Source organism: Symphodus melops, assembly GCF_947650265.1.
Source record: "Symphodus melops genome assembly, chromosome: 15".
Taxonomy (NCBI): Eukaryota; Metazoa; Chordata; class Actinopteri; order Labriformes; family Labridae; genus Symphodus; species Symphodus melops.
Genome location: NC_136705.1, coordinates 5,507,704 through 5,528,935, shown reverse-complemented (window position 1 = coordinate 5,528,935; position 21,232 = coordinate 5,507,704). Strand labels below are relative to the sequence as shown.

The 21,232-nt window shown below is 40.4% G+C and overlaps 3 protein-coding genes across 3 annotated transcripts in view; 1 reads left to right on the top strand and 2 right to left on the bottom strand.

Annotated features, from left to right (window-relative positions):
- Window positions 1–653: 653 nt before the first annotated feature.
- sec23ip (SEC23 interacting protein) lies at window positions 654–8,803 on the top strand. The gene is made up of 18 exons (XM_079362577.1): window positions 654–1,019; window positions 1,396–1,901; window positions 2,029–2,221; window positions 2,307–2,500; window positions 3,079–3,168; window positions 3,250–3,370; window positions 3,593–3,682; window positions 3,776–3,917; window positions 4,763–4,971; window positions 5,063–5,154; window positions 5,307–5,465; window positions 5,991–6,086; window positions 6,204–6,362; window positions 6,486–6,641; window positions 6,831–6,933; window positions 7,858–8,040; window positions 8,127–8,289; window positions 8,531–8,803. The coding sequence occupies exons 1-18, from the start codon at window positions 890–892 to the stop codon at window positions 8,610–8,612; spliced, it is 2,868 nt and encodes a 955-aa protein (XP_079218703.1). The 5' UTR covers window positions 654–889; the 3' UTR covers window positions 8,613–8,803.
- On the bottom strand, window positions 8,800–13,918 carry csgalnact2 (chondroitin sulfate N-acetylgalactosaminyltransferase 2). The gene is made up of 8 exons (XM_079362579.1): window positions 13,760–13,918; window positions 11,887–12,729; window positions 11,575–11,791; window positions 11,303–11,404; window positions 11,024–11,202; window positions 10,818–10,912; window positions 10,497–10,578; window positions 8,800–10,401 (listed from the first exon to the last, which is right to left on the bottom strand). Exons 2-8 carry the CDS (start codon window positions 12,536–12,538, stop codon window positions 10,109–10,111), a joined length of 1,620 nt encoding a protein of 539 aa, XP_079218705.1. The 5' UTR covers window positions 12,539–12,729; window positions 13,760–13,918; the 3' UTR covers window positions 8,800–10,108.
- Window positions 13,919–15,670: 1,752 nt separating this feature from the next.
- ret (ret proto-oncogene receptor tyrosine kinase) overlaps window positions 15,671–21,232 on the bottom strand; it is a 42,392-nt gene continuing 36,830 nt past the window's right edge. The window contains exons 25-35 of the mRNA XM_079362221.1: window positions 21,065–21,178; window positions 20,689–20,933; window positions 20,442–20,589; window positions 20,237–20,344; window positions 19,940–20,154; window positions 19,694–19,816; window positions 19,539–19,609; window positions 18,485–18,622; window positions 18,236–18,335; window positions 17,524–17,671; window positions 15,671–16,637 (exon numbers count right to left, since the gene is read on the bottom strand). Of these exons, the coding sequence (XP_079218347.1) occupies window positions 16,480–16,637; window positions 17,524–17,671; window positions 18,236–18,335; window positions 18,485–18,622; window positions 19,539–19,609; window positions 19,694–19,816; window positions 19,940–20,154; window positions 20,237–20,344; window positions 20,442–20,589; window positions 20,689–20,933; window positions 21,065–21,178 (1,568 nt within the window). The 3' untranslated portion in view covers window positions 15,671–16,479. The remainder of the gene's footprint in view (window positions 16,638–17,523; window positions 17,672–18,235; window positions 18,336–18,484; window positions 18,623–19,538; window positions 19,610–19,693; window positions 19,817–19,939; window positions 20,155–20,236; window positions 20,345–20,441; window positions 20,590–20,688; window positions 20,934–21,064; window positions 21,179–21,232) is intronic.

The window sequence follows — 21,232 nt, the reverse complement described above, 5'->3', positions numbered from 1 at the left end:
GGTGTCCAAAGTGCGGCCCGGGGGCCATTTGTGGCCCTTGAGTGGATTTTTTGTGGCCCTTGACTTCAAATTGAAGAATCAGAAGATTTTGGCCCCAGGCCTCATCAGATGGCATATTTCATTCTTTTTTTTTCTTTTTCATGTTAGCGAGGGAGACCTATAAAAGCCTGACTATTCTTTCCAAAAAATTAGAACATAACAGTTTCCCACTACAATTAGTTATTGTGTATTCACATTATTTTTTGAAGAGGTCAAAATACAAAAAGTTCCTTCCAATATTAAAAAAAAACAAAAAAAAACCCTGTGGCCCGTGAGCGATTCTAACGCGACAATTTTGGCCCTCAAGAAAAAAAGTTTGGACACCACTGTCTTAAAGGATGAACAAACAACAGCAAAATAATATACAGAACTAGTAAATTCAAAACATGAATACAGACTAGGGGGGATTGTCTGCTCTTTAAATAAATTAAAAGAGCAGCAAACTGGAGCAATGAGAAAAAAAACAAGGGCCAGGAATCAAAACAACAAGAATTTGGATAAATCAGCACTAACCTGCTATGAGATTTAATGATGAGTAAAATAACATTTGGTTTAAGTTTACATGTGATGCTTTGCACACTTGTTAAGAGACTTCCGGCCGGTAGGGGGCGACAGTGAGGAGGAGTGCTTGTTTTTTCTGCACCCAATGAAACGTGAGCAGACGAGCTGCGTGGCTTCAGTAGATTTCTATACCATGTGTCGTGCTGTTGATGTTATCGGAGGCTCCTGTCGATGATGTATAGATCTTTGAAGTAATAAAGGCAGGAAGAGGCTGATTTGGGGAAGTGAACCGTGTCTCCTCCTCCTCCTCCTCCTCCGGTAGTTTGCGACGTGTAATCGTGAAGGGAAAATGGCAGAAAGGAGAAATAATGCTCCCAACGCCAGTGCAAACTTACTGTTCAGCGACGCTCCGGAGTTTAACTTCAACCTGCCCTTTTTGCCGGTGAGCCAGGCGTCCTCTCCGGCGGTGTTTACTGGAGGTGAGTGGATACTGACACTTATATATGGCTCAACTTAAAAAGCTGTACGGCTAAGCTAGGGAGCAAATGGAGAGATCAGGGACCTGGATCTTATAAGAAAGTGAAACAGAGAGTGACAGCTTGAGTGACTATGAACTCTGCCTGTCATACATGTTTTGGTTTCCTGTGCGATGTGGTTGCTAATTCATTCTGCTGTGATCTTTGTAGTGCTTAAAACGGAACTGTACATTTCCATCTTCACAGCAACCTTTCATAGATGGAAGGTTTATTTATTTATTTATCATTAACAATTTAGGATTAGCTGTGACTTAAAAAAGTATATTGACCACTTTAGGTAGGTCTGGTCTACATGTTTTACTCTGTCATAATTCCCTAGATGATTCCACTGATGTTGGAGAAGAAGACAGCTTTCTTGGTCAGAACTCTGAAAATGCATCAGCCCCCTCTACGATCAACTACTTTGCCAACTCTGCGACCAGTGGTGATCCATTCGCATCCATCGGTCAGTCAGCGTGCCCGCCGCCTGCCCTGTCAGCGGCGCCCACAACAACAGGCCTGGTTTCTGTCCCCGGCGCTCTCAGCGCGGCTTCAGTGCAACCTCCAGGCTCACACATGAATCCTGCTCCTCCAGCGTTTGGCAACAATGTTTACCAAAGTCCTGCAGGGCGTCACACGTCGCCACCTTCCACGGGGACGTCGCCACCTCCCCAGATGCAGCGACAGGGTCATAATCCTTACAGACACACCTCCTCTTCCAGCAGAGCCAGTCCTTATATTCCAGCGCCAGAGATCCTGCAACAAACACACCCACCTCAGCACAATCCGTACTCTCTCAGCTCCCCGCCACAACACTTCCCACCACCAGGAAACACTTTCTCAAAGGTAAATATAAGCTTATCAGTGATTAGGTCTGTTTAACTTATGAAGTTGATGACATCAATCTCAATTGCACCAGTTTATGAAAACGTAAGGATAAGCTTTTTCCTCTCTTCTCTTTCCTCCAACACAGATTGAAACACCTCCACCTCCAGCCAACGTTGCCGGAGCGCTTGTTCCTACTGGCCCCATGATGCCACACAACTATTGTGTTTATGAGCAGGTTCAGCCTCATTGGTTCTACTGCAAGCAAGTGGAATCAAAGAGTGTCTGGCTTCCTTTCAGTTTTATCGACTCCCTTCAGCTCGAGGAGACGTATAACTCAGGTGACATGCGCACACACACCGTTTGCTCATTTTGTGAGATCGTCAAAGCACTCGGTTTAACTGGGACTGCTCTTTGTTCTTCTAGTTCAACCAGACCCAGAAAATGTGATCGTGCGTACAGAGGGCGGACGTTATGATGTGCAGCTATACGACAGATTACGAACTGCTGTGTACTGGGAGGAGGAGACCACAGAAGTCCGCCGCTGCTCTTGGTTCTACAAAGGAGATACAGATAGTCGCTTTGTTCCATACTCTGAGGAATTTAGTGAAAAGCTTGAGGTACGTCTGACCACAAACGGGCACACTCACAGTAGGCAATCCGTAGCTTGGCCAGGCACACTTCCCCTAAAGTCAAATTTGTTTGACTTGTATGAGTGCTCCCATCTGTGTCCGTACATGTTACACTCAGCCCTGGTACGCTTGGAATAGTTGTGCTTTGGCACAATACAGTTCATGCACAAGCTCAAGCATGGGTACACAATGTGGACAGCCTCCTATAACTGAGAATGTTCTGGCGGTATCTGACTAAAAAATGACTCCGATGTGTGCGGACGCTGACTCCACTGCATTTCCCTTTTATTAGTATTTATCTTTATTTTCGAGTCCGCCTGTCTTGAAGACCAAGCACGCTTCATAATTACATAAAGACATGCACATGTTGTATCACGATGTCACGTACCATGCTCAAGCCCAGTTGGTGCTGGTGCAGTGTGAGTGCAGGCCAGCAGGGGGAATGGGGAGGGGGACGCAATCGTGCTGAAGCATGGTACAGGCGCCCTTCAAGTTAAACTCAGTTTGTCATCAACTGGCACAAAGCATGTGGACATCACTGTATTTGCTTTTTTTTCATAACTCAGGCAGAATATAAGAAAGCTGTGTCTACCAACCAGTGGCATCGAAGGCTAGAGTTTCCATCCGGAGAGACCATTGTCATGCACAATCCAAAGGTAAGCCTCCTGGTGTTTTGGCAGTCAGTGGTGATCTTGACTACATTGTTCTGATTTACTGAGTTCTGATTGGCTCTGTAGGTCATTGTGCAGTTTCAGCCGTCCTCCATGCCAGATGAGTGGGGCACGACTCAGGACGGACAGACCCGTCCCAGAGTGGTGAAGAGGGGGATTGATGATGACCATGACGAAGTGCCTGACGGTAGATGAATCCCAATTTAAATTAATCTAATCCAAGTGAAAAAAAATGAAATATGTATCAAACAAACTCAGCTTGAACTATGTCCTACATGTTGTAAATGTGATAAGCTGAATGAATATTGAACACAGGTCAGATTTTGGATTTATGTCTGAATGAAAACAGCTAAACTTGTCCATAGATTACCGGTAGTGAGTTATTTGAAATGCTGTGCACCTTTTCCAGGTGAGCTACCCACGGTGGATCATCTGGTGTTTATGGTTCACGGTATCGGCCCTGTGTGTGACCTGAGGTTTAGGAGCATGGTCGAGTGTGGTGAGTACCATTTAACGCCATTTGCTAGTTTTAGCATACCTGCCACGGTCGTCGCGTGTTTCAAACAAACTCGACGAATCCTTGTGGTTTCAGTGGATGACTTCCGAAGCGTTTCACTGAAGCTGCTGAACAGTCACTTTAAGAAGCCCTTGGATAACCACACAATCAGCAGGGTGGAGTTCCTCCCTGTCCAGTGGCACACAGCTCTACATGGAGATGCTACTGGAGTGGACAGGTGAGCCAGGCAGCTTTACACTGACTGTGTAACTTTTCAATGCCAATTCATTCAGACATAAACTGAAGCTGTTATGTACACACACACACACACACACATACATGTACACACTTCAGTCTCTGTTATCATCTGCTTCTCGATTGATTGTACAGGAGGTAATTGCAGGAAGGAATGACCAATGTATATTTTTATAATTCTTATAAAAACACTTTGTCTCCTGCTCAGATTATTGAAATCAATAACCTGTCTGTGGTACTCAGCCCCAAACTAATCTAATGATATCAAACCCCTGAAAAAACAGATAATTACAAATAAAGTTTCAGCTTAAAAATGGCTCAATAAATCTGTAAATTGCTCAGAAGTTTGAACTCACTGTTAGTGCGCCTGTTAGAAAGTTTTTTCAGATGCACATTCTGGGAAAGAGAGCGAGACAGCGCTGCTTACATTTTACAGTGTCGTAGAATAATCCAATGTCAGAGTGGGAAATAATAACATTGTGAAAAGGGAACTTCTCCACATTTTCTTTGACCTGTATAGAATTGCAAAATGTGTTTCATACATCATATGTAAAGACACAAACATGTATAGTTGTCTGTTGCTTTGTTTTATTTCCTAAACACAACACTGTATAGACTTGGATATCTGAGTTGGAACCAGTTGTCCTCCCACTCTGTGAAAAGCATTTCCAGGCCGTCTCCCTGATTCCTACCACTGAATCTATCTAAAAAAAAAAAAAAAAAAAAAATGATACTATTTACTTTTTCTATCTAGATAACAAAGACAGAATATTCTTAATAACATTTTTTTTTATCAGCAGATGTATAATTTTTTTTTTCTCTTTGTAGGAGGATAAAGAAGATCACCTTACCCAGTACTGGACGTTTACGACACTTCACAAATGAGACTTTGTTAGATGTGCTTTTCTACAACAGTCCCACTTACTGTCAGACCATCATGGACACAGTTGCTCAAGAGATTAACAGACTCTATGCTTTGTTCATGAAGAGAAACCCCGACTACAAAGGGTGCATGTCAGTGGCGGGACATAGCTTAGGTAATGATTGGTTGGTAACCCCATTTGTACCCACAGCTTTGATATTTCTTCTTTTTAATCTAGATTAGGTTTTTTGTTTTTGTACCTGCAGGTTCCTTGATTCTATTTGACCTGTTGTCAAATCAGAAGAATAACTCTGTGGCCATGCCTGTGATAGCAACGGCTAATGGAGACACCAAAAAGGTCATACATAACTCATTGGTTTACCTTTAAAACACCACATATTCACTTCCTCACAAGCGATGTGTGTTTTAATTCACAAGCACTTGTTCTTATAATCGATTACTGCAAAAAACAAAGCTGCACATAATTGTTTATTCTGCCTCTCACGTCAGGCGGCAGCCCCCGTTACACAGGAGAATAATGCTGCTGCTCATCAAGCTGTGGAAGAAGACGAGAGGGAGTTTGAAGATCTGTCTGCCATGCTGGAACATCTGGGCTTGTCTGAGTACAAGAGTACATTTGATGAAGAGAGGATTGACAAAGAGTCTTTTGTAAGAATTAAAGCCTGATTGGCTTGTTATGAAGTCAGACGTGTTATCCAGTTTTTAAGGGTCCAGGTGTGCATGCTGTATTTAGATAACATTTTCTCCCTTCCTGTTATCCCATATGCAACTTCTATCCCTGAATTTGCAAATTGTCAGGTACCAGCTCCACAGCCTAAAACATAAAAACGTTGTACCTTTTACTCTGTATGCATAGGATATAAATGTTGTAAGCCTTGGCTCAGCTTGCTTTTTAACAAATGGAAAAAATACAAAAAATGAGAATCATTGCCATCAGACTAGAAAGTATTAACCATGTAAAATCTTGGTTGAACCTTGGCATGTGGAGGATATTTTCTGGTCACATCTCTCGTCCAATGACTGCAGAGTGTCCATGAGTGGGCTTCATTCACAAACAGTTTTCACCCAGACTAGGGGCTATTTTTGATTGATTTTATTGCTTAGTGTGAAAAGTGACTGTAATAAATCCTGGGCTTACAATGGTAGTAAGGTGGCTGTTTCAAATTCTTTCAGCTTATGTGCACAATTGAGGACTTGAAAGAGATGGGCATCCCACTTGGTCCGCGGAAAAAGATTGCCAAGTTCATCAAAGAACGACTGAACAAGCAGGTATATTTGTCTCTTTAGCTCCAGTGTTTCTTGCAGCTTGTCGGTGATGATGACTAACTATTCTCTTTCTATCACCGTCTCTTTTTGTTTGTGTCATATGCAACGGCGGCATGTCAGGCAGAAAAGAAGGCAGAGGTCAAAGAGGTCAGTCAAGTTGTGGCGCCGCCGTCAGCCACTGAAACTCTTCCTCATAGCTCTGGGAAAAAACTTCCCGTTGGAAACAGCTTCTCCTCCATCCATGTTGACTACAACTACTTTGAAGTTGGAACAGGACAGGTAAATGGTACTCAGATACATTAAAAGCTAATTATTTTGAAAGTTCACTTGAAATGTCATGTGTAAATAAAATGTCTTGATGATCTAACATTAATATAAAATGTGATATGTTTTATTCTGTAGCTGTCAGTGGTTTACCAGGCCCTGGACTTCGAGCCTGTAAATTTCTTTGCCTTGGGTTCTCCAATCGGCATGTTCCTGACAGTCAGAGGTCTGGAAAAGATTGAAGAAACTTACCAGCTGCCGACATGCAAGGGCTTCTTCAACATCTACCATCCAGTATGCAGCCCTTCCAATCTGTATATTATAAATATTAGCATGTTCAACATTTAATATTGTCCAATCGATGCCTTCATATGAGTTACTCTTTAAAGAACTAGAAGCTTTAAGCTGTATGAAAGCAGTGAAACTGAGTACCTGTCTTCATATCGAATGGATGTGTCAATGACTGAATCCATTTTCTTTCAGTTGGACCCAGTGGCATATAGGATCGAGCCCATGATAATACCGGACTTGGACTTGAAGCCTGTCTTGATCCCACATCACAAAGGAAGAAAGAGGCTTCATCTTGGTACAGCATATGATTATCACTGTATCCCTAATTTTAGTTTCTCCAAACATCAGCCATTGTTAATTGTTTATTGTTAACATCTGATTGATTAATGACTATATTGTACTCAATGCTGACACATTTCTTTACAAGTAAAAATCCAGTTTTGCTTCTAGTTGTGCCCTCATGTCAGACCTCAGTGTCCCCTACTGATGGGATAATGTAATACAGTTAGTACATGCCACCTGTCAATATTGCCAGTTTCCAATCCACAGTGACACATCCAATATTCAGTTTAGTTACTGAATATATGATCTGCCCTGATGTAAGTGCACTGAAAGACATTTTTAAATATTGTTATAAAGTAATTCTCTATAATACATATACTGTCGATAGTTTTCCTGCTGTCGGTTAAATGTTCATTGATCGCCAGCGTGGCAGTAAGAAAAGGTCATTTCGTCTTGCTTTGACACAAAACGTCCTTTATGGTAGATAAGCTAATAATTAAGTAGTAATCTGTTTAATTGTTTCTCACTGGAAATTATAACAGAGAAGACTTTGAATGCAATTGGCCTGTTGTTGGTAACAAATGTTTACTGATAGGGATTGATCATTAATCTTTCGATCAATGATTTTATTTCTGCTATTCACATAACAAAAACCCCAAATTGTTACAAAAGGCAGAGACAGTGGTTTTAAAATCTGTGGGCAAGTTGTCAACTCTGTTATACAGTAAGTAAATGAATATTTGTGTGTGAATATTGCAATCTAGTATGAGTGAAGGGAAGTCTTCAAAAACATTATTAATCATTTGTGAATCAATAAAGACAATTATCTCTGGGTATGTAAAGGTTCAAATTCCATAAACCTCTTTTGGTTTTTCTTGCAAATCTTTTAAAAGCTTTTCATGGTGATCGATTTTATAACCACTGTTTTTTGTAACAGAACTGAAGGAAAGTCTCACCAGGATGGGCTCGGACCTAAAGCATGGTTTTATCAGCTCCCTCAGGAGTGCCTGGCAGACGCTCAACGACTTTGCTCGTGCTCACACGTCATCTGACCAGCTTCAGGCTCAGCTGGCTATTGTGGCCAATCAGATTGAAGAGCAGGAGAAGCAAGCCCAGGAAGGTAGGTTTCTCTGAATGTTGACAGCTCTAACCATGTATAAGCCTGGTAAAAAAAAACATGTATAACTGTATTCTGTATTTTCTCAGACCATAAGATCCCGGAGAGCCCTGAGCCACAAAAGGAAGAGGAGCCTCAGGTGAAAATCGGGCTGCTCAATGGAGGAAATCGTATTGATTACGTCCTGCAGGAGAAGCCCATCGAGAGCTTCAACGAGTACCTGTTTGCCCTCCAGAGTCATCTTTGCTACTGGTACTGAGGACTTTATTCCAGTTAGGCTTTTTAACCACTGCTAAAAGCGGTTTGAAAACTTATTCCGTTCACCACTTCTTATTCGTTACCGTTAGATGATTCATTGTTAAGCGATCAACAGACAGCATATAATTTGTCTTTTTAACCTTATACACGTTCTTTTCCCTGTCAGACATTTAAATGACTGGCCTGTTACCACTGAATGAAAAGGTTATATACTAACACGTCTTGTTCATTTTAGGCAATCTGAAGACACGACTCTGCTTCTTCTCAAAGAGATCTACAAGGATCTGGGGATCCATCCGGAGCAGATAGCGCATTAATACAAGGACATTTCTCAGCTTTTCCTTGAGTTGTTTCCCAGTTCTGATTCTTCTTTTCTCCCCGCTTATTATTTTCTATTCATGTAGTTCACTGTATCAGATTGACTAATAAAATGTATAGTGCCATTCATATTAAATTAAGAAGTATACAAATGAGATTAAAGAGTAAATAAAAGACACTTAAAAATGTATATCTTTAGTTTTTATTGTATAAATTATGAAACTGATCAGGTTTACGTAAAATATGCATTATGAAACCAAATGCTAACAGCAAAAATGACATTCTGTCAGACTTCTGTACATTGTTATTTCATAGCCAAATATTCTAAATAAATAATTTTACCGGCACAACTTCTGTTGAAATTGTGTGAAAGACAGTTTCTCCTTAAAGTCGAGATGACTCTTCAGACGAACTGCTTTATATGTCGTGAAACTTTATCAAATTAATTACACTTCTGGGTGAGAATAACACTATTCAATCATGAGAAAAATAGCGACTCCTAACCTCAATGACTGAACAGTTCAGACAAATCCTCTCTCTTATGAGCTGGAATAAAATGATTAAATCAACAATACTCAGCAAAGTTTCAAGATTCTGTATCACTGTAAGCATGTTGGCACAGACAGCAAAATGGTTTAATTCTTGTGTATAAAACAAAGACACTTTTAAAAAGTATTTACATGTGTGGCTGTAACATTCAATCTCTGACAAAGTTTGTTCGACAATAATAATGGTCCACGCAGACCTGACATAGCGCTGCATGCTACAAGCATATCTGCAAATGCTATAGCTAATTTACCAACCTGCTTGTTTGTTCACTTAAAAGCAGCGAGAAAATGTAACAACGTCGTAAAACAAGTAAAAGGTCCCTTTATAACATCATTACTTTGGAACAATCTATACAAAGCAGTAGCACTCCCTTATTTAACTTACAGGAAGCTTGGAATCCAAAGAAACTAGCTGGTTCTTAGGCAGTTTTTTTTTTTTTTCAATTAAAGAAACCACAACTTTCCTTATGTTGACATTAAATTTAGAGGAACATTTCTGGACTTATCTATTTAAAGCATTTTTTCCCCTTTAAAATGCAACATGTTGACAGCTAAATGTTTTATATTGCTTGTTGCTGTTAGCTGAAACTGACAGTGTGCACCCAGCAGTTACAGGAAGTTCTGCAGTACAAGCTGGGAAAATGATGAGCGTTCCCGTTAAGGAGCTTTATTTGAAGCAGATGAGATGAAAGAATGGGATCTCATGTGTCCCAAGACAGCGACAGCAAAATATATGTACCGTTTTGATCGTGCATACATGATTGAGACTCATCAGGAACACATGTACCATGTGTGGAAACTTCACATTGATCATACATTTTCTACATTCATTTGTCTGCAGCTGTGCGGTGAAATGCAGAAGGATCGATGTAAACAAGTCTTTGCTGTAGTGCAGTTAAAAATGTCAGCTCCTCACAGTATCAGCGTGGAAATACGTAGAGTCAAGCTCAGTCTTCTGATTTGCTTTGAGTCTTATAGGCCTGTTTGCGAAGGTGAGATTCAATCTCTTCACGGAAAACCAACATGCCCAGGTGAGAGTGAGAGGCCTCATTCATAGCCTTCGACTGTATGCACATGCGGTACTGCTCTGGCGTAAGCTCATCTGCACACTGCTTTTCGTGCCACAGGTGGAAAAGACCGGATACTGGTGTCCTAATTACTATTAGGTCACTCCGAAGATACTTCCTGTACAAATGGACATCTTCGACACCCCAGCCTTTGACTTCAAGATCAAACCCACCTGGAGTTAAACAATCAATTTGTGAGTTGTATGTTAATGTGACCACTTCTTTCATTGAACTAAAAATAAAAATCAATGAAGCGATAAATTCTTACCAATATTAAGGAAATCGGAGCGATACTGACACGTCATTCCAAAGCCAAAGTCTCTCCAAAATCCAGCATCTTTTTTGTGAATCTATTGGAAGAAAATGCTCATATTAAATTACAAAAACAAGGAAAACCACATTTAGTTGAGCCAAAAGTGCTAATGCTAATATTAGGAAACTAAGATGTGAAGTGTCTGGTTAAAACTGCACACATATTAAGATACAGGTTTTACAAGTAGCCACCCTATATTGAATTTACATGTTTGAAATCAACAGTAATTATGTATTACAATGGGTAATACATAATTACTGAACTGTCATGTCTTACCAGTTGGAGTTCAATGGGTGGAGCCAGCTCCAAACTTCCATAGACTATGGCAGGATTGTATAGACTGAACACCACTGGATAGAAGACTTTCTTATCTAAAAAGAAATAGTCAAGTGTGACTTAATAACTTTGTAACACCCAACATTGATACATGCAAAAAGTTAACAAGTGACCATAAATATGATCCACATCATGTAAAACTGTACTTGGAGCAGTTTGGAGACGACATGTATTGAGGAACTCCAGGGTGAAATGAATGTCAACGTCACAAAAAAACATCAAGACGTCGCCTTTCTTCCAGGCACGAGCTCCAATATCCAGTCCCCGACCTCGTGAGAACTCTTCATCCACTGGGATCAGAGTGTAATTCGAGAAGCTCTCGTCCCTGAAAAAACAATAGATGTTTAAAAATCTTTTTTTTGGCAAATTGCCTTTAGGAATAAAACAAACACATTCAAGAGGGATTTCTCAATAAAATGACAAACCTCGTCATTTTTTCCAGGGATGCCTTGACCTCTTGTAAACCTTCCTGTCCAAAGTAAACCACTGTGAGATGTACTTGTCTGTCCTGCTGTACGCACACCTCCCTAGAAACACACGTTTTCATTCTCATATTAATTAAAGACCACAAAGTTTATGTTTAATAACACAAAAGATGAGGAACACCAGGTCAATATCTGGATATTTCTTTTGAAAACATGCTTCAACTGACCATACTATGTTTAATAGACGGAAACATTTTTGTGTGAATTCTCACCTGAAGTTGTGCAAGAACTGTGTAAAAGTTTCAACTCTGCCCGCCAGTGGCACGATGAGGTTTATGGTTAATTCGGATGTTTCTAAAGATGTACTCCTAACTTTCATTAAGGGACCAAATGGCCTGAATAGCGTGACGTGGCGAAAGCTGGTGGAATCCTCTTTGGCAAAGAAGAGCTCATAAAGTGACCCTTTGTCTCGCTCTGTCCTGTACAGTCCTGCAAAAAAAAAAAAAAAAAAAAAAGTGAATGCTACAAGAAAACATTAATAAGTCACCATTCATCAGTCTGTTGTCACATAATACAGATTTTACCTTCTGTAAAATGACCCTCTGTGTAGACTTGTCTCTGCATTGGCATGTCTTCCTCAACACCATCCTCCTCATCAGGGTTGTTGATGATGTCCAGTGCTGCCTCGATGACCTCCACCAGCTCGTCCCTGCGATCCTTACGGACGGGTTTCTCCTCTGGGTGTCGTGTAAGCCCCATTTCCAGCTGGTACACCTTGGACAAGGTGAAACTCTCAAAAGGCACTAAAGCATACTCACTAGGAAGGCGTGCCGCTGTGTTGACCTCAGCCTTGTCTATCTGTGAGTGGAGGTACTCCAGCAGATCTCCTGGCTCTTGGTCTTTCGTCTCCGCCAAACCCTGCACCCCAGGGAGCTCTTTCTTTTCCTGCAGAAGCTTTAGCTTCTCACTCATTTCCTGCAGCTCTTGTTTGAGCTGGGCGATCTGGCGCTTGAGACTGGCAGCGCGGTTTAGGTGATGCTCCTCCTGTTCCTGCAGTAGGGCCTGGTAATACTCCCTGCTGTAGGTCTCCCCTGCTATACCGGGTAAGACCAGGCTGACATCTGCAGGAGGCGTGCACTCGAGGAGGTACGCGAAGAGCATCAGCACCAGCAGCAGGAAGAGGCCCAGGAAGAGCCAGCGGATCCGGCCCTGGAGTGGCAACCCCCGCCTGGGCATCGCTCTAACATAAAAGCTATAGCTGGCAAGTCTGCATCCCCTTGTCTTTATGGTCAAATGTGTTTACAGTGTGCACATCATCTTTGAGCTTTGGAAAGCATTTCTGTCTCCCGTCAAATGCTGTTCTTGTGTCTTGGCTTGGACAGTGATTAAATGCGTTTTTCATATGATGATCAACTCCTGTGGAGAAACTACAGAAATCCACAATAAGTCAAGGATCTACAACAGAGAGGGCAGTTTGTCAGTTTTAATTAATTAATTGCACTTATTAAGGTTCAAATAGTAAGATGATAACGAGTAATCGTTATTTCACTCAGTACAAACATAACACATGAAGCATTTGTCACTGTTGAGAAATAGGGAGTTTGTTGCAGCTGAAGCGCTTGTTGTGTTAGCTCTGAGCTAAACAGCACAAAGAGGGCTCGAGCTCCGAAACCTGACATCCGGTTAACGAGCACAGTTTTTCAAAATAAAAGCACGATATTCTCCATGGCAAAATGTGGAATAAAAAGGATAATTTAGCTGGAATTTTGCCACAGTATTCACAGGTCAGATAATGTGAGTTTTAGGCTAAAGGAATCTAAAGGCCCCTTTTTTTCACCAAGCGGTCCTGCACTCTTATGTGTTTCGAGGTGTGACATGATTGCATTAAATTCAAGAAGAAGAAAAACGGGACACGGCCATCGACACTAGTCCTTTTATACAACTGTCTGTCTCCAGCGTCTTGACCTATCTATGATTAATTGAATTTTCTTTACCTTGCGTCAGAGGTGTGGATCAGATTTTTTTTTTTTTTAAAACAACATTGTTAAACAAATAATGGGCTGATATAGTTGGTAGTTTAACAATAAATCGGATTTTTTTTTCTTTTTTGCTTCAACAGTGTGCTGTTACATTTATACAGTATCAAGTACATCTTTACATGTCATCAGAATAAGATTTATTACACATTTATTTCAACAATGACAGCAAATGTGCCGTATACTGTTTTGCAGTGTCGTTCTTAAAAGGCTCTGAGGTGTTGCGTGTTGTTCAAGTTTCTCCACGTAAAATAAGTTGTGGTAAAAATATAAATCTGGTAATCGCATACTTTGAAAAATCCCAACAGGATGCTGACAGAGTTCATTGACTTGCTGTGCTGTGATCAGAGCTCCTCGAGCTTATTGTTGTCCAGATAGAGTCAGCTTTGGCACTTATGACAGTAAAACATCAAGTACTCACCTTGTGCCTGTGTTTGTCCGGGTTTGTGTTTTAAAAAAAAACCGGCGATCGAGAACGAAACCACCTCAAGAAGAGCACTGTGCAGCAAAATGCCACGGAGCAAAAAAGAAACGAGTGGGTCGTAGTCCACTTCCGGTAAAAAATATTGACCAATGGGATGACGACCTACGTCATAAACCCTTTCGGTTCCTGCGGAGCCTGTCGGGTTGATTTGACCCATTCAACCCAACATTGGGTTAAAACCCCTGCAGACCCCGTTTTTAATGTATATAGTAAGTATACTTTAGAACTTGAAACTTTATTGTTTAATATGACATAAACATAAACCACCTTATCACTTATTCCAGACACTTTGCACTATCTTACTCAAATGTTTGTATGTATTTACAATGCTTTTTTTTAACGTCTTATCATCATAATTAAACTAATTTGTATTCAAATGTTTTTTTTTAATCTCGACTTTTATTAGCCTCTTAAAATGTTTATATTGTTTTTATTATTATATTGTGAAATGTCGAATGCTTTTTGTGCCTGTAAATCACTTTAAATTGCCTGGTGAAAGGTGCTTTAAAAATAAACTTACCTTACTTTAATGTATTGTTATAGCGCTCGTAGTGGAAGTGCCCGTTTGAAAGCGACACAGCGGTCATGGTCATGAGCTTTGGGTCATGACCAAAAGAACAAGATCCCGGATTCAAGCGGCTGAAATGGGCATCCTCCGTAGGGTGGCTGGGCGAACCCTTAGAGACAGGGTGAGGAGCTCGGCCACCGGGGAGGAGGTCGGAGTTGAGCCGCTACTCCTCCACATCGAGAGGAGTCAGTTGAGGTGGCTTGGGCATCTGTTCCGGATTCCCCACTGGACCCCTCCCGAGGGAGGTGTTCTGTGCATTAACCTTTGGGAGGGGGCCTCGGGGTAGACCCAGGACACGCTGGAGAGACTTAAGTCTCTCAGCTGGCCTGGGAACACCTCAGGGTCCCACAGGAAGAGCTAGAGAAAGTGTCTGGGGCGAGGGAAGCCTGGGCGTCTCTGATAAGACTGACCCCGCAACCTGGGCCCGGCTAAGTGATGGAAAATGGATGGATGGATCGGCGACACAGTGATAAAAGGTAACATAGCCTAGTGAATTAAACCACCGTTCTTCACAATAAAGAGTTATTCTATTCCATACAACCTTCTGATATCTGATATGGCTGGAAAGTTGTTGAAACTGACTACTTTTGTCATACTGTTTTAAAATCCTCTGTTCCAATTTATGAATGAAAACTGATCTGTGGCAACAGATTAGCTGAATGTGACTTTGTATTACTCTAAAAGGAAACAGAGATCTTGGTAATGTTCATGCATTGCAACTGCTGTTATTACTGTACAAAGAATAATGTCCTTTATGAAATATTAAGGGAAGCAGAATTACCAGAAAACACGAGTATGGTGGGTATAATATTTCTCTTCCTTACCACCCTGAAAGGGATTCCAGCACCTTCTTGAAAAACTATGCCTACAATTATGTTTCATAAATAAAAAAATTACAACAAGGATGCAATTGTTTTTAAATCACACTGAAATAACAGAACACACAAAACCTAAAAAAAATCCCCAAAACAATGAAACAGTTATTGACTCATTTTGGTAACAGCAAAAACAGTAGTGAAGCAGAGTTAAGACTCAGTGATATCGGTTTAAAAAAAAAAATCTTGATCTGCTCATCAAGATCTAATGAAACACATTCACATTCAAGATAAGAGAAACAAGGTTTCAGGCTATAATTTAGGATTCAGTGTCTTTCCCAAGGACACTTCCATGTGTATACTTAAGAGCTCGGAATAGAACCGTCAACCTTCCCATTAAGAGATGCTTTGTAGCTTTGTAATAAACACTTTGACACTTTGGACACATGAGGTGAACACGCATACTGCACATTATCAATGTTTATTATTAATTGGAACAAAATCAAATAAAACCAACATAGTAGTGATAATACTTGTTAGTTCACATCATACTTTTTCCACAAAGATTGCCATTACAGTGAATCCAAAATTGACCAGTAGTCTGACACAAGACATGGTCACAACCTACATGTAGTCCTTACACTGGAGTAGCACTCACAAGGTGATATTGTCATTTACAAAAACGAAACAAACAAGGTACACAATGACTGTGCACTAAACATGTCGGTTGTACTTTCTTTGGCAAGATCAGTTTTGAATCATCTCGTGGGAGAAACACAAAAAAGGTCTTTGACATTTCGAGGGGCACAATCTTATAAAGTAGAAACTTTACATTTCAGAACATGTTCAGCATTATGCTCGTGTCCACTCAACTCCTGCTGCCTACAACAGGTGAGGGTAAAGATGTCCCATTTAATTCCTGGGCTGGAATGAAATCTTCACAGTCACACATTAGTATTTTGAGACTATTGTAGAAGCAGCACAGGCACTTAAAAACATTTACACTGGCATACAATCTGGTACAACAGTCATGCAGTGGAATTACGTGGCCAGCATGATCTGTGAGGTAATAATTGACGTACTGAAGAGCTGAATGAAGCATGGCCTATATCGATCCAGCTGCTTTTGCATTTGAATGACCCCAGTTTAAACGTTGAGAACCCTTACAACAGAAATAGAAGGGACCAACTTTAGTATCAGATAACATATATACAATCTTTTAGAAATATACATATCTCCCAATCAGTTATCTTTTCAACAGAGTTGGTTTGTCTTTAGCTATCAAGCTTGTCCACAGCTTTTGCAGGTGAAGGCAAAGCCATCCAGTTTGCATAAACACTATCATTGGCATATCTTGTAAAGACTGGATTAGTGGCATCATGTCTGATGAGCGGTACCGGGCTCTTCTCTGGCCAGTTGGGGTATGACATGCCTAAAAATAAGAACATATCATTTTTCTGAACTCAGGGAAAGATCAACAGTGCACAGTAAGGCTCTTAATTCAAACTCTGTAGTATCTCTCTCTGAAACAAGTACTGACATGACTCAAAGGGCTGCATTTTCTTTATCACATGTATGCAAAGTAAGAGATGTGTATATGTTGCATGACGTTACACACAATATAAGTTGGGTTTTTTGGTGAGATTTAGAAGCTATAGATTTGACTATTATGACTGTATATTTGACCGGTAGCTGCTTTCAAGTAGCTATTCAAAAATATAAACTGAAGTAATTGTTCCAATATGTTCTATACTTTAGAGAGTTGCATTCAAGAGCTTTACTGTTTCTCTGTTCAGCATTGTGATATCATTATCATCAATAGCTAATATACACGTTAAAAAGTCAGGACATCTAAGACATTCTGAAATTAAAAAACGTTGTAAGTAAGTGACTAAGCGAGGACCTGTTTCAATGTTACACTCCTCTATGAAAAAAGGAATAATGAAACGATAACAATGGAAATGTGATGGATTAAAAGATTTACCATTTTTAAATAAATGCACATGACTCATGAGTATAAGCAGTGCTATATAAATTAAAATGAACTGTATATTCAGTCTTTACATGAAAGCATTTTTAGTGAGTATCATGTACATTAGAAGCAGGTCCCAACAAAAGAAAGAGGTCATGACACAATCTTTTTTTCACTGAACCTCTCATTTATAATGAAATGGGAGATATGTCAGCAAAAGAAATGCCTACATCAAAGTCACAGAGACTTGACTTTGAAAAAGCTAAATACAACTGTATAGATATAAAACGGAGCCTATGTTTTGTGTGCTGTTCCTAAAATCTAGTAAATGCATGGGAGATTCTACCATAGAGCTTGTTTTCAATCCATGTGGAGGGAAGGGTTCGAGGGAGGGGGGCGTTATTACAGTCCACAAGTGGTGTGTCCTCTTCAGAGAGGGCGTCATCGTACAGCAGGGCATCTGCTGGAGTGGATGCCGCCAGGTCCAGGTAATCCTGAAGGAAGCAGAAGAAGGTGTGATTACTTGGTGGTGGGGGGGAGACAACAAACTAGGACAGGGTGCTCCAGCTAAATGTCAGAAAACATGCAGTGAAGTCTACTGAAAATGATCCTGCAAATTTTTACTTTACTTTACCTTTAATTGTCCACTTAAATAAAAATGAAGAACAAGCTTGCTGCATTGTTGAATTTTCAGCATCCCCTTGTCCTTAACTTCTCTATTATTAGCCTCACTTCCAACAGCCGTGGCTTGACTGGTATGCGCTATGATTATTCCCCCCCAGGCCACATTTTCAGGATTACTTTTGAAGCCCTGGTTATGGTATCTCAAGCATCCTGGTAGAGTGGCTCATTGTGAAGTACAGTGTTAGACAGCGAGTGTCCATGTGTACGTGATGCTAAACAGCAAGCCTCAATAGTGGCCATTAAAATTGATATGCTCATTTTGGGCCTCCAATAAAACCAAAAGGTGTGGTACTATATCACCAGCTAGGGCTTTTAAGCATGGAAAGACCAGAGTTATTTCACTAAGTATAAGGTATTGTAAAGCATCACCATACTCTGCTTTTCACCATCATCTTTTCCAGTTCTTTGCTGATGTCTGAGAATGTCGGCCTCTTTTCTGCTTCTTGTTTCCAGCATCGAAGCATGAGGTTATACCTAAAGGAAAATGTTTAACAATGGCGTAAATATCTTTCATCCTCAAAATACTCATTTTTTTAAAACATTGACTGACTTACAAGGTAAACTAGAGTGAATGTGCTCAGTAGAAACAAGGAGATAATGGAAAACAACAAAGTGGGGCTTACATTTCCTCTGAGCAATTCTCTGGCCTCTCCATCCTGTAGCCAGTCTTGAGCAGGTTGAAGAGGCGTTCAGGAGCAATACCTGGGTATGGATTTCCTCCAAGGGTCACTATTTCCCACAACAGCACACCAAAGGACCAGCTGGAGGTAAATACATACAAGTATTTCATTCAATAAAGATGGTTAAGTAAAAATGTAGTCAATGCTATTAATGCAACATTTTGGGAAATCCCATGTGTAGTTTTCTGCTCTAAGTGAAAAGAGAAGAGAGGTTCATATAGTTTCAACCACCTAGCAGTAAACTTCACTATGCATTGTCCTGTTGAGTTCCCCCCATTATGCACATTCTTCTGGATATATCTTCTACTACTATTTTTCAAAGTTTAATTTATGTTACTATTGTATTTGGTTTTTGACTTTTTGATTTCTGTATTGTTGCTGCAACGCCCAAAATTTCCCCCATGGGGATCAATAAAGTAATATCTTATCTTATATATATATATATATATATCTTATCTTATCTATGCACTAACAGTTGAAAGAAGAAAACATAAAGCCTGGTTCTGTACCTGATTGGCTCTCTGGCCTGGTTCTGAAATAGAGCAATATATGCCAAGACAACCAGAAACAAGGACAAATTCTTTACCAGAGCACTAACAGAGCTGTGTGTCTAAGCCGAGTCATGCTCCCTTTTTACTTTAATTTACCTTTATTTTATCAATTAAGAATATAATTACTGTTACTCACAAATTTATAGACACTGAATAGATCTACTTAGAGCAACAATCAAGCACTGACACATCTATTTATTTGTTTGTTTCAGCCTCTTTTGCACAAATGTTTATAATCATTATTTTGGCTTTTGATTTGTATTATAGATAATAATGTAGTAATTTTATGTTTTATTACAAAAGGCTATATTTTACTAGGCAAAGCTATCGTTTATCATTTTTTCATTATCAAAACTAGTTTCAATCTTCTGATCTGACTTCCAGCAAGAAATCTGATGAGTGTATTTCCAACCTTAGTCTTCCCTGTAAGTGCAGTTTGAACTTACACGTCACTTTGTGTTGTGTATATGTGATCAAACAAGGACTCTATTGCCATCCATTTAACGGGTATACGGCCCTGGAGAACAGAGAGAGAGACCATGTTGGTATTCATTTAACGATTGTGGTTAATACAATAAATGAGCACTTCTTTCTTGAGTACCTTGCTCCTCTTAACATATGAGTCTTCCTCATACACATCTCTTGAAAGGCCAAAGTCTGAGATCTTCATCTTCCGTCCCTCAGCTACAAGGACATTTCGTGCTGCAAGGTCCCTGTGGACAAGCTGTAAGAACAGTATTCTCATTTTGACTGTCAGGGATTACAAACCAAACAGCATTTCCACAAAGAACACTTTAAGTTGTGTTAGCGCTTCAACTCTTGTAAATATATATTTTTTGAGCTATACCTTCATTTCAGCAAGGTATTGCATGCCTCTGGAGATCTGCCATGCAAAAGAGATCAGGTCGCCCATGGTAAGTGCCCTGTCGTCTGGGTTCTCCAGGTAGCTGGAGTTTCGGTTGGCATCCCTACCCATATAACTTGGGCCAACTTTCCGACTCTCTCGCAGGAAGTTGCGCAGCGAGCCATACTTGGCATACTCCACAATCAGATGTAAGGGGCCTATTCAGAGAAAGACAGCAGTTAGACTCCATATGCAAAACACGTGCCCTGTCAACGTTTGGCAGGTAAACTGAGGTCTTACCGTCCTGGCTGCATGCGCCATACATCTTTATGACATGAGGATGGTTGACTTGCTTCAGTAAAGTAAATTCTGACAGCAGGTCACGAAGCTCACTGTTGGAGGCATTATCTGTAACGGAGAAAGAGAAGTGATTCATCTCTTATGACACTCCTCACATATACAAATACTTTCCCATCATTTCTGGTATCGGTCTGGCTTATCTTACCTTTAAGCATTTTCACAGCCACAGTAGTGTACCCAGCTTTTCCTTTAAGCCTGAATGCAGTTGCTTTGACAACTTTTCCAAATTCACCTTCTCCCAAAGTCTTGCCAAGTACAAGGTTTTTACGAGGAAACTCCCACTTAGGATCCTCCTGTTGAAAAACATGTTTTTTGTTTTTTTTCAAAACATCTTTACCAATTTAATAAAAGAGGCAAAAAAAATCATGCCACATGCTGTCGAAGCGACTTACAGGTATTTTAAAGGTGTCTGTTTCAATGGATTCCTGTGAGCCCCGTCGTAAGTTGTTTGCAGGGAAGCTAATAGGGTAGGCCTGAGCTGGCCGGCGGAAAGTCATCTCAGCGGAGGCAATAGGGGGCTTAGGAGTGTTCTTGTGGTACCGATGTATGAAATATGATGACATGACGATTGAAACAATGAAGGAGAGGAGCAGTGCTGTAGCGATGATGGTTTTACACATGTCGTCACATATCGTCTCTGGAGGAAAGTAAATTGCACAATAGTTATTTTTCAAGGAAGCAGAAATGCATTTCCAGTTTCATTCTTGAGTCGAACCACTTGGAGGCAGTATTTGACTTTATAACAGGCAGTGATTTATGATATCTCACCCTCAACATCTTCCTTCTCACAGAAGCATCTCTCAGAGTAGCAGTAGCAGGTTCCATAACCAGCCCGAATCCCTTTACCCAAGCCCGGCTCATGTCCTCCGATTACAGTTTCCTCTTAAAAATAAATAAGAGTGTAAAAAAAAAAGTAACATAATAAATAATCTTACA

What these genes read in the sequence shown, in the direction of transcription:
- sec23ip (XM_079362577.1), top strand. Translation starts at nt 890, where the DNA reads ATGGCAGAAAGGAGAAATAATGCTCCCAACGCCAGTGCAAACTTACTG. An exon ending in TCCGGCGGTGTTTACTGGAG is followed by an intron (nt 1,020 to 1,395) that starts GTGAGTGGATAC and finishes ATAATTCCCTAG; the next exon opens with ATGATTCCACTGATGTTGGA. An exon ending in TTGTCATGCACAATCCAAAG is followed by an intron (nt 3,169 to 3,249) that starts GTAAGCCTCCTG and finishes TTGGCTCTGTAG; the next exon opens with GTCATTGTGCAGTTTCAGCC.
- csgalnact2 (XM_079362579.1), bottom strand. Translation starts at nt 12,538, where the DNA reads ATGCCCAGGCGGGGGTTGCCACTCCAGGGCCGGATCCGCTGGCTCTTC. An exon ending in CAGTTCTTGCACAACTTCAG is followed by an intron (nt 11,405 to 11,574) that starts GTGAGAATTCAC and finishes GTGTGTTTCTAG; the next exon opens with GGAGGTGTGCGTACAGCAGG. An exon ending in TCGTCTCCAAACTGCTCCAA is followed by an intron (nt 10,913 to 11,023) that starts GTACAGTTTTAC and finishes ATTTCTTTTTAG; the next exon opens with ATAAGAAAGTCTTCTATCCA.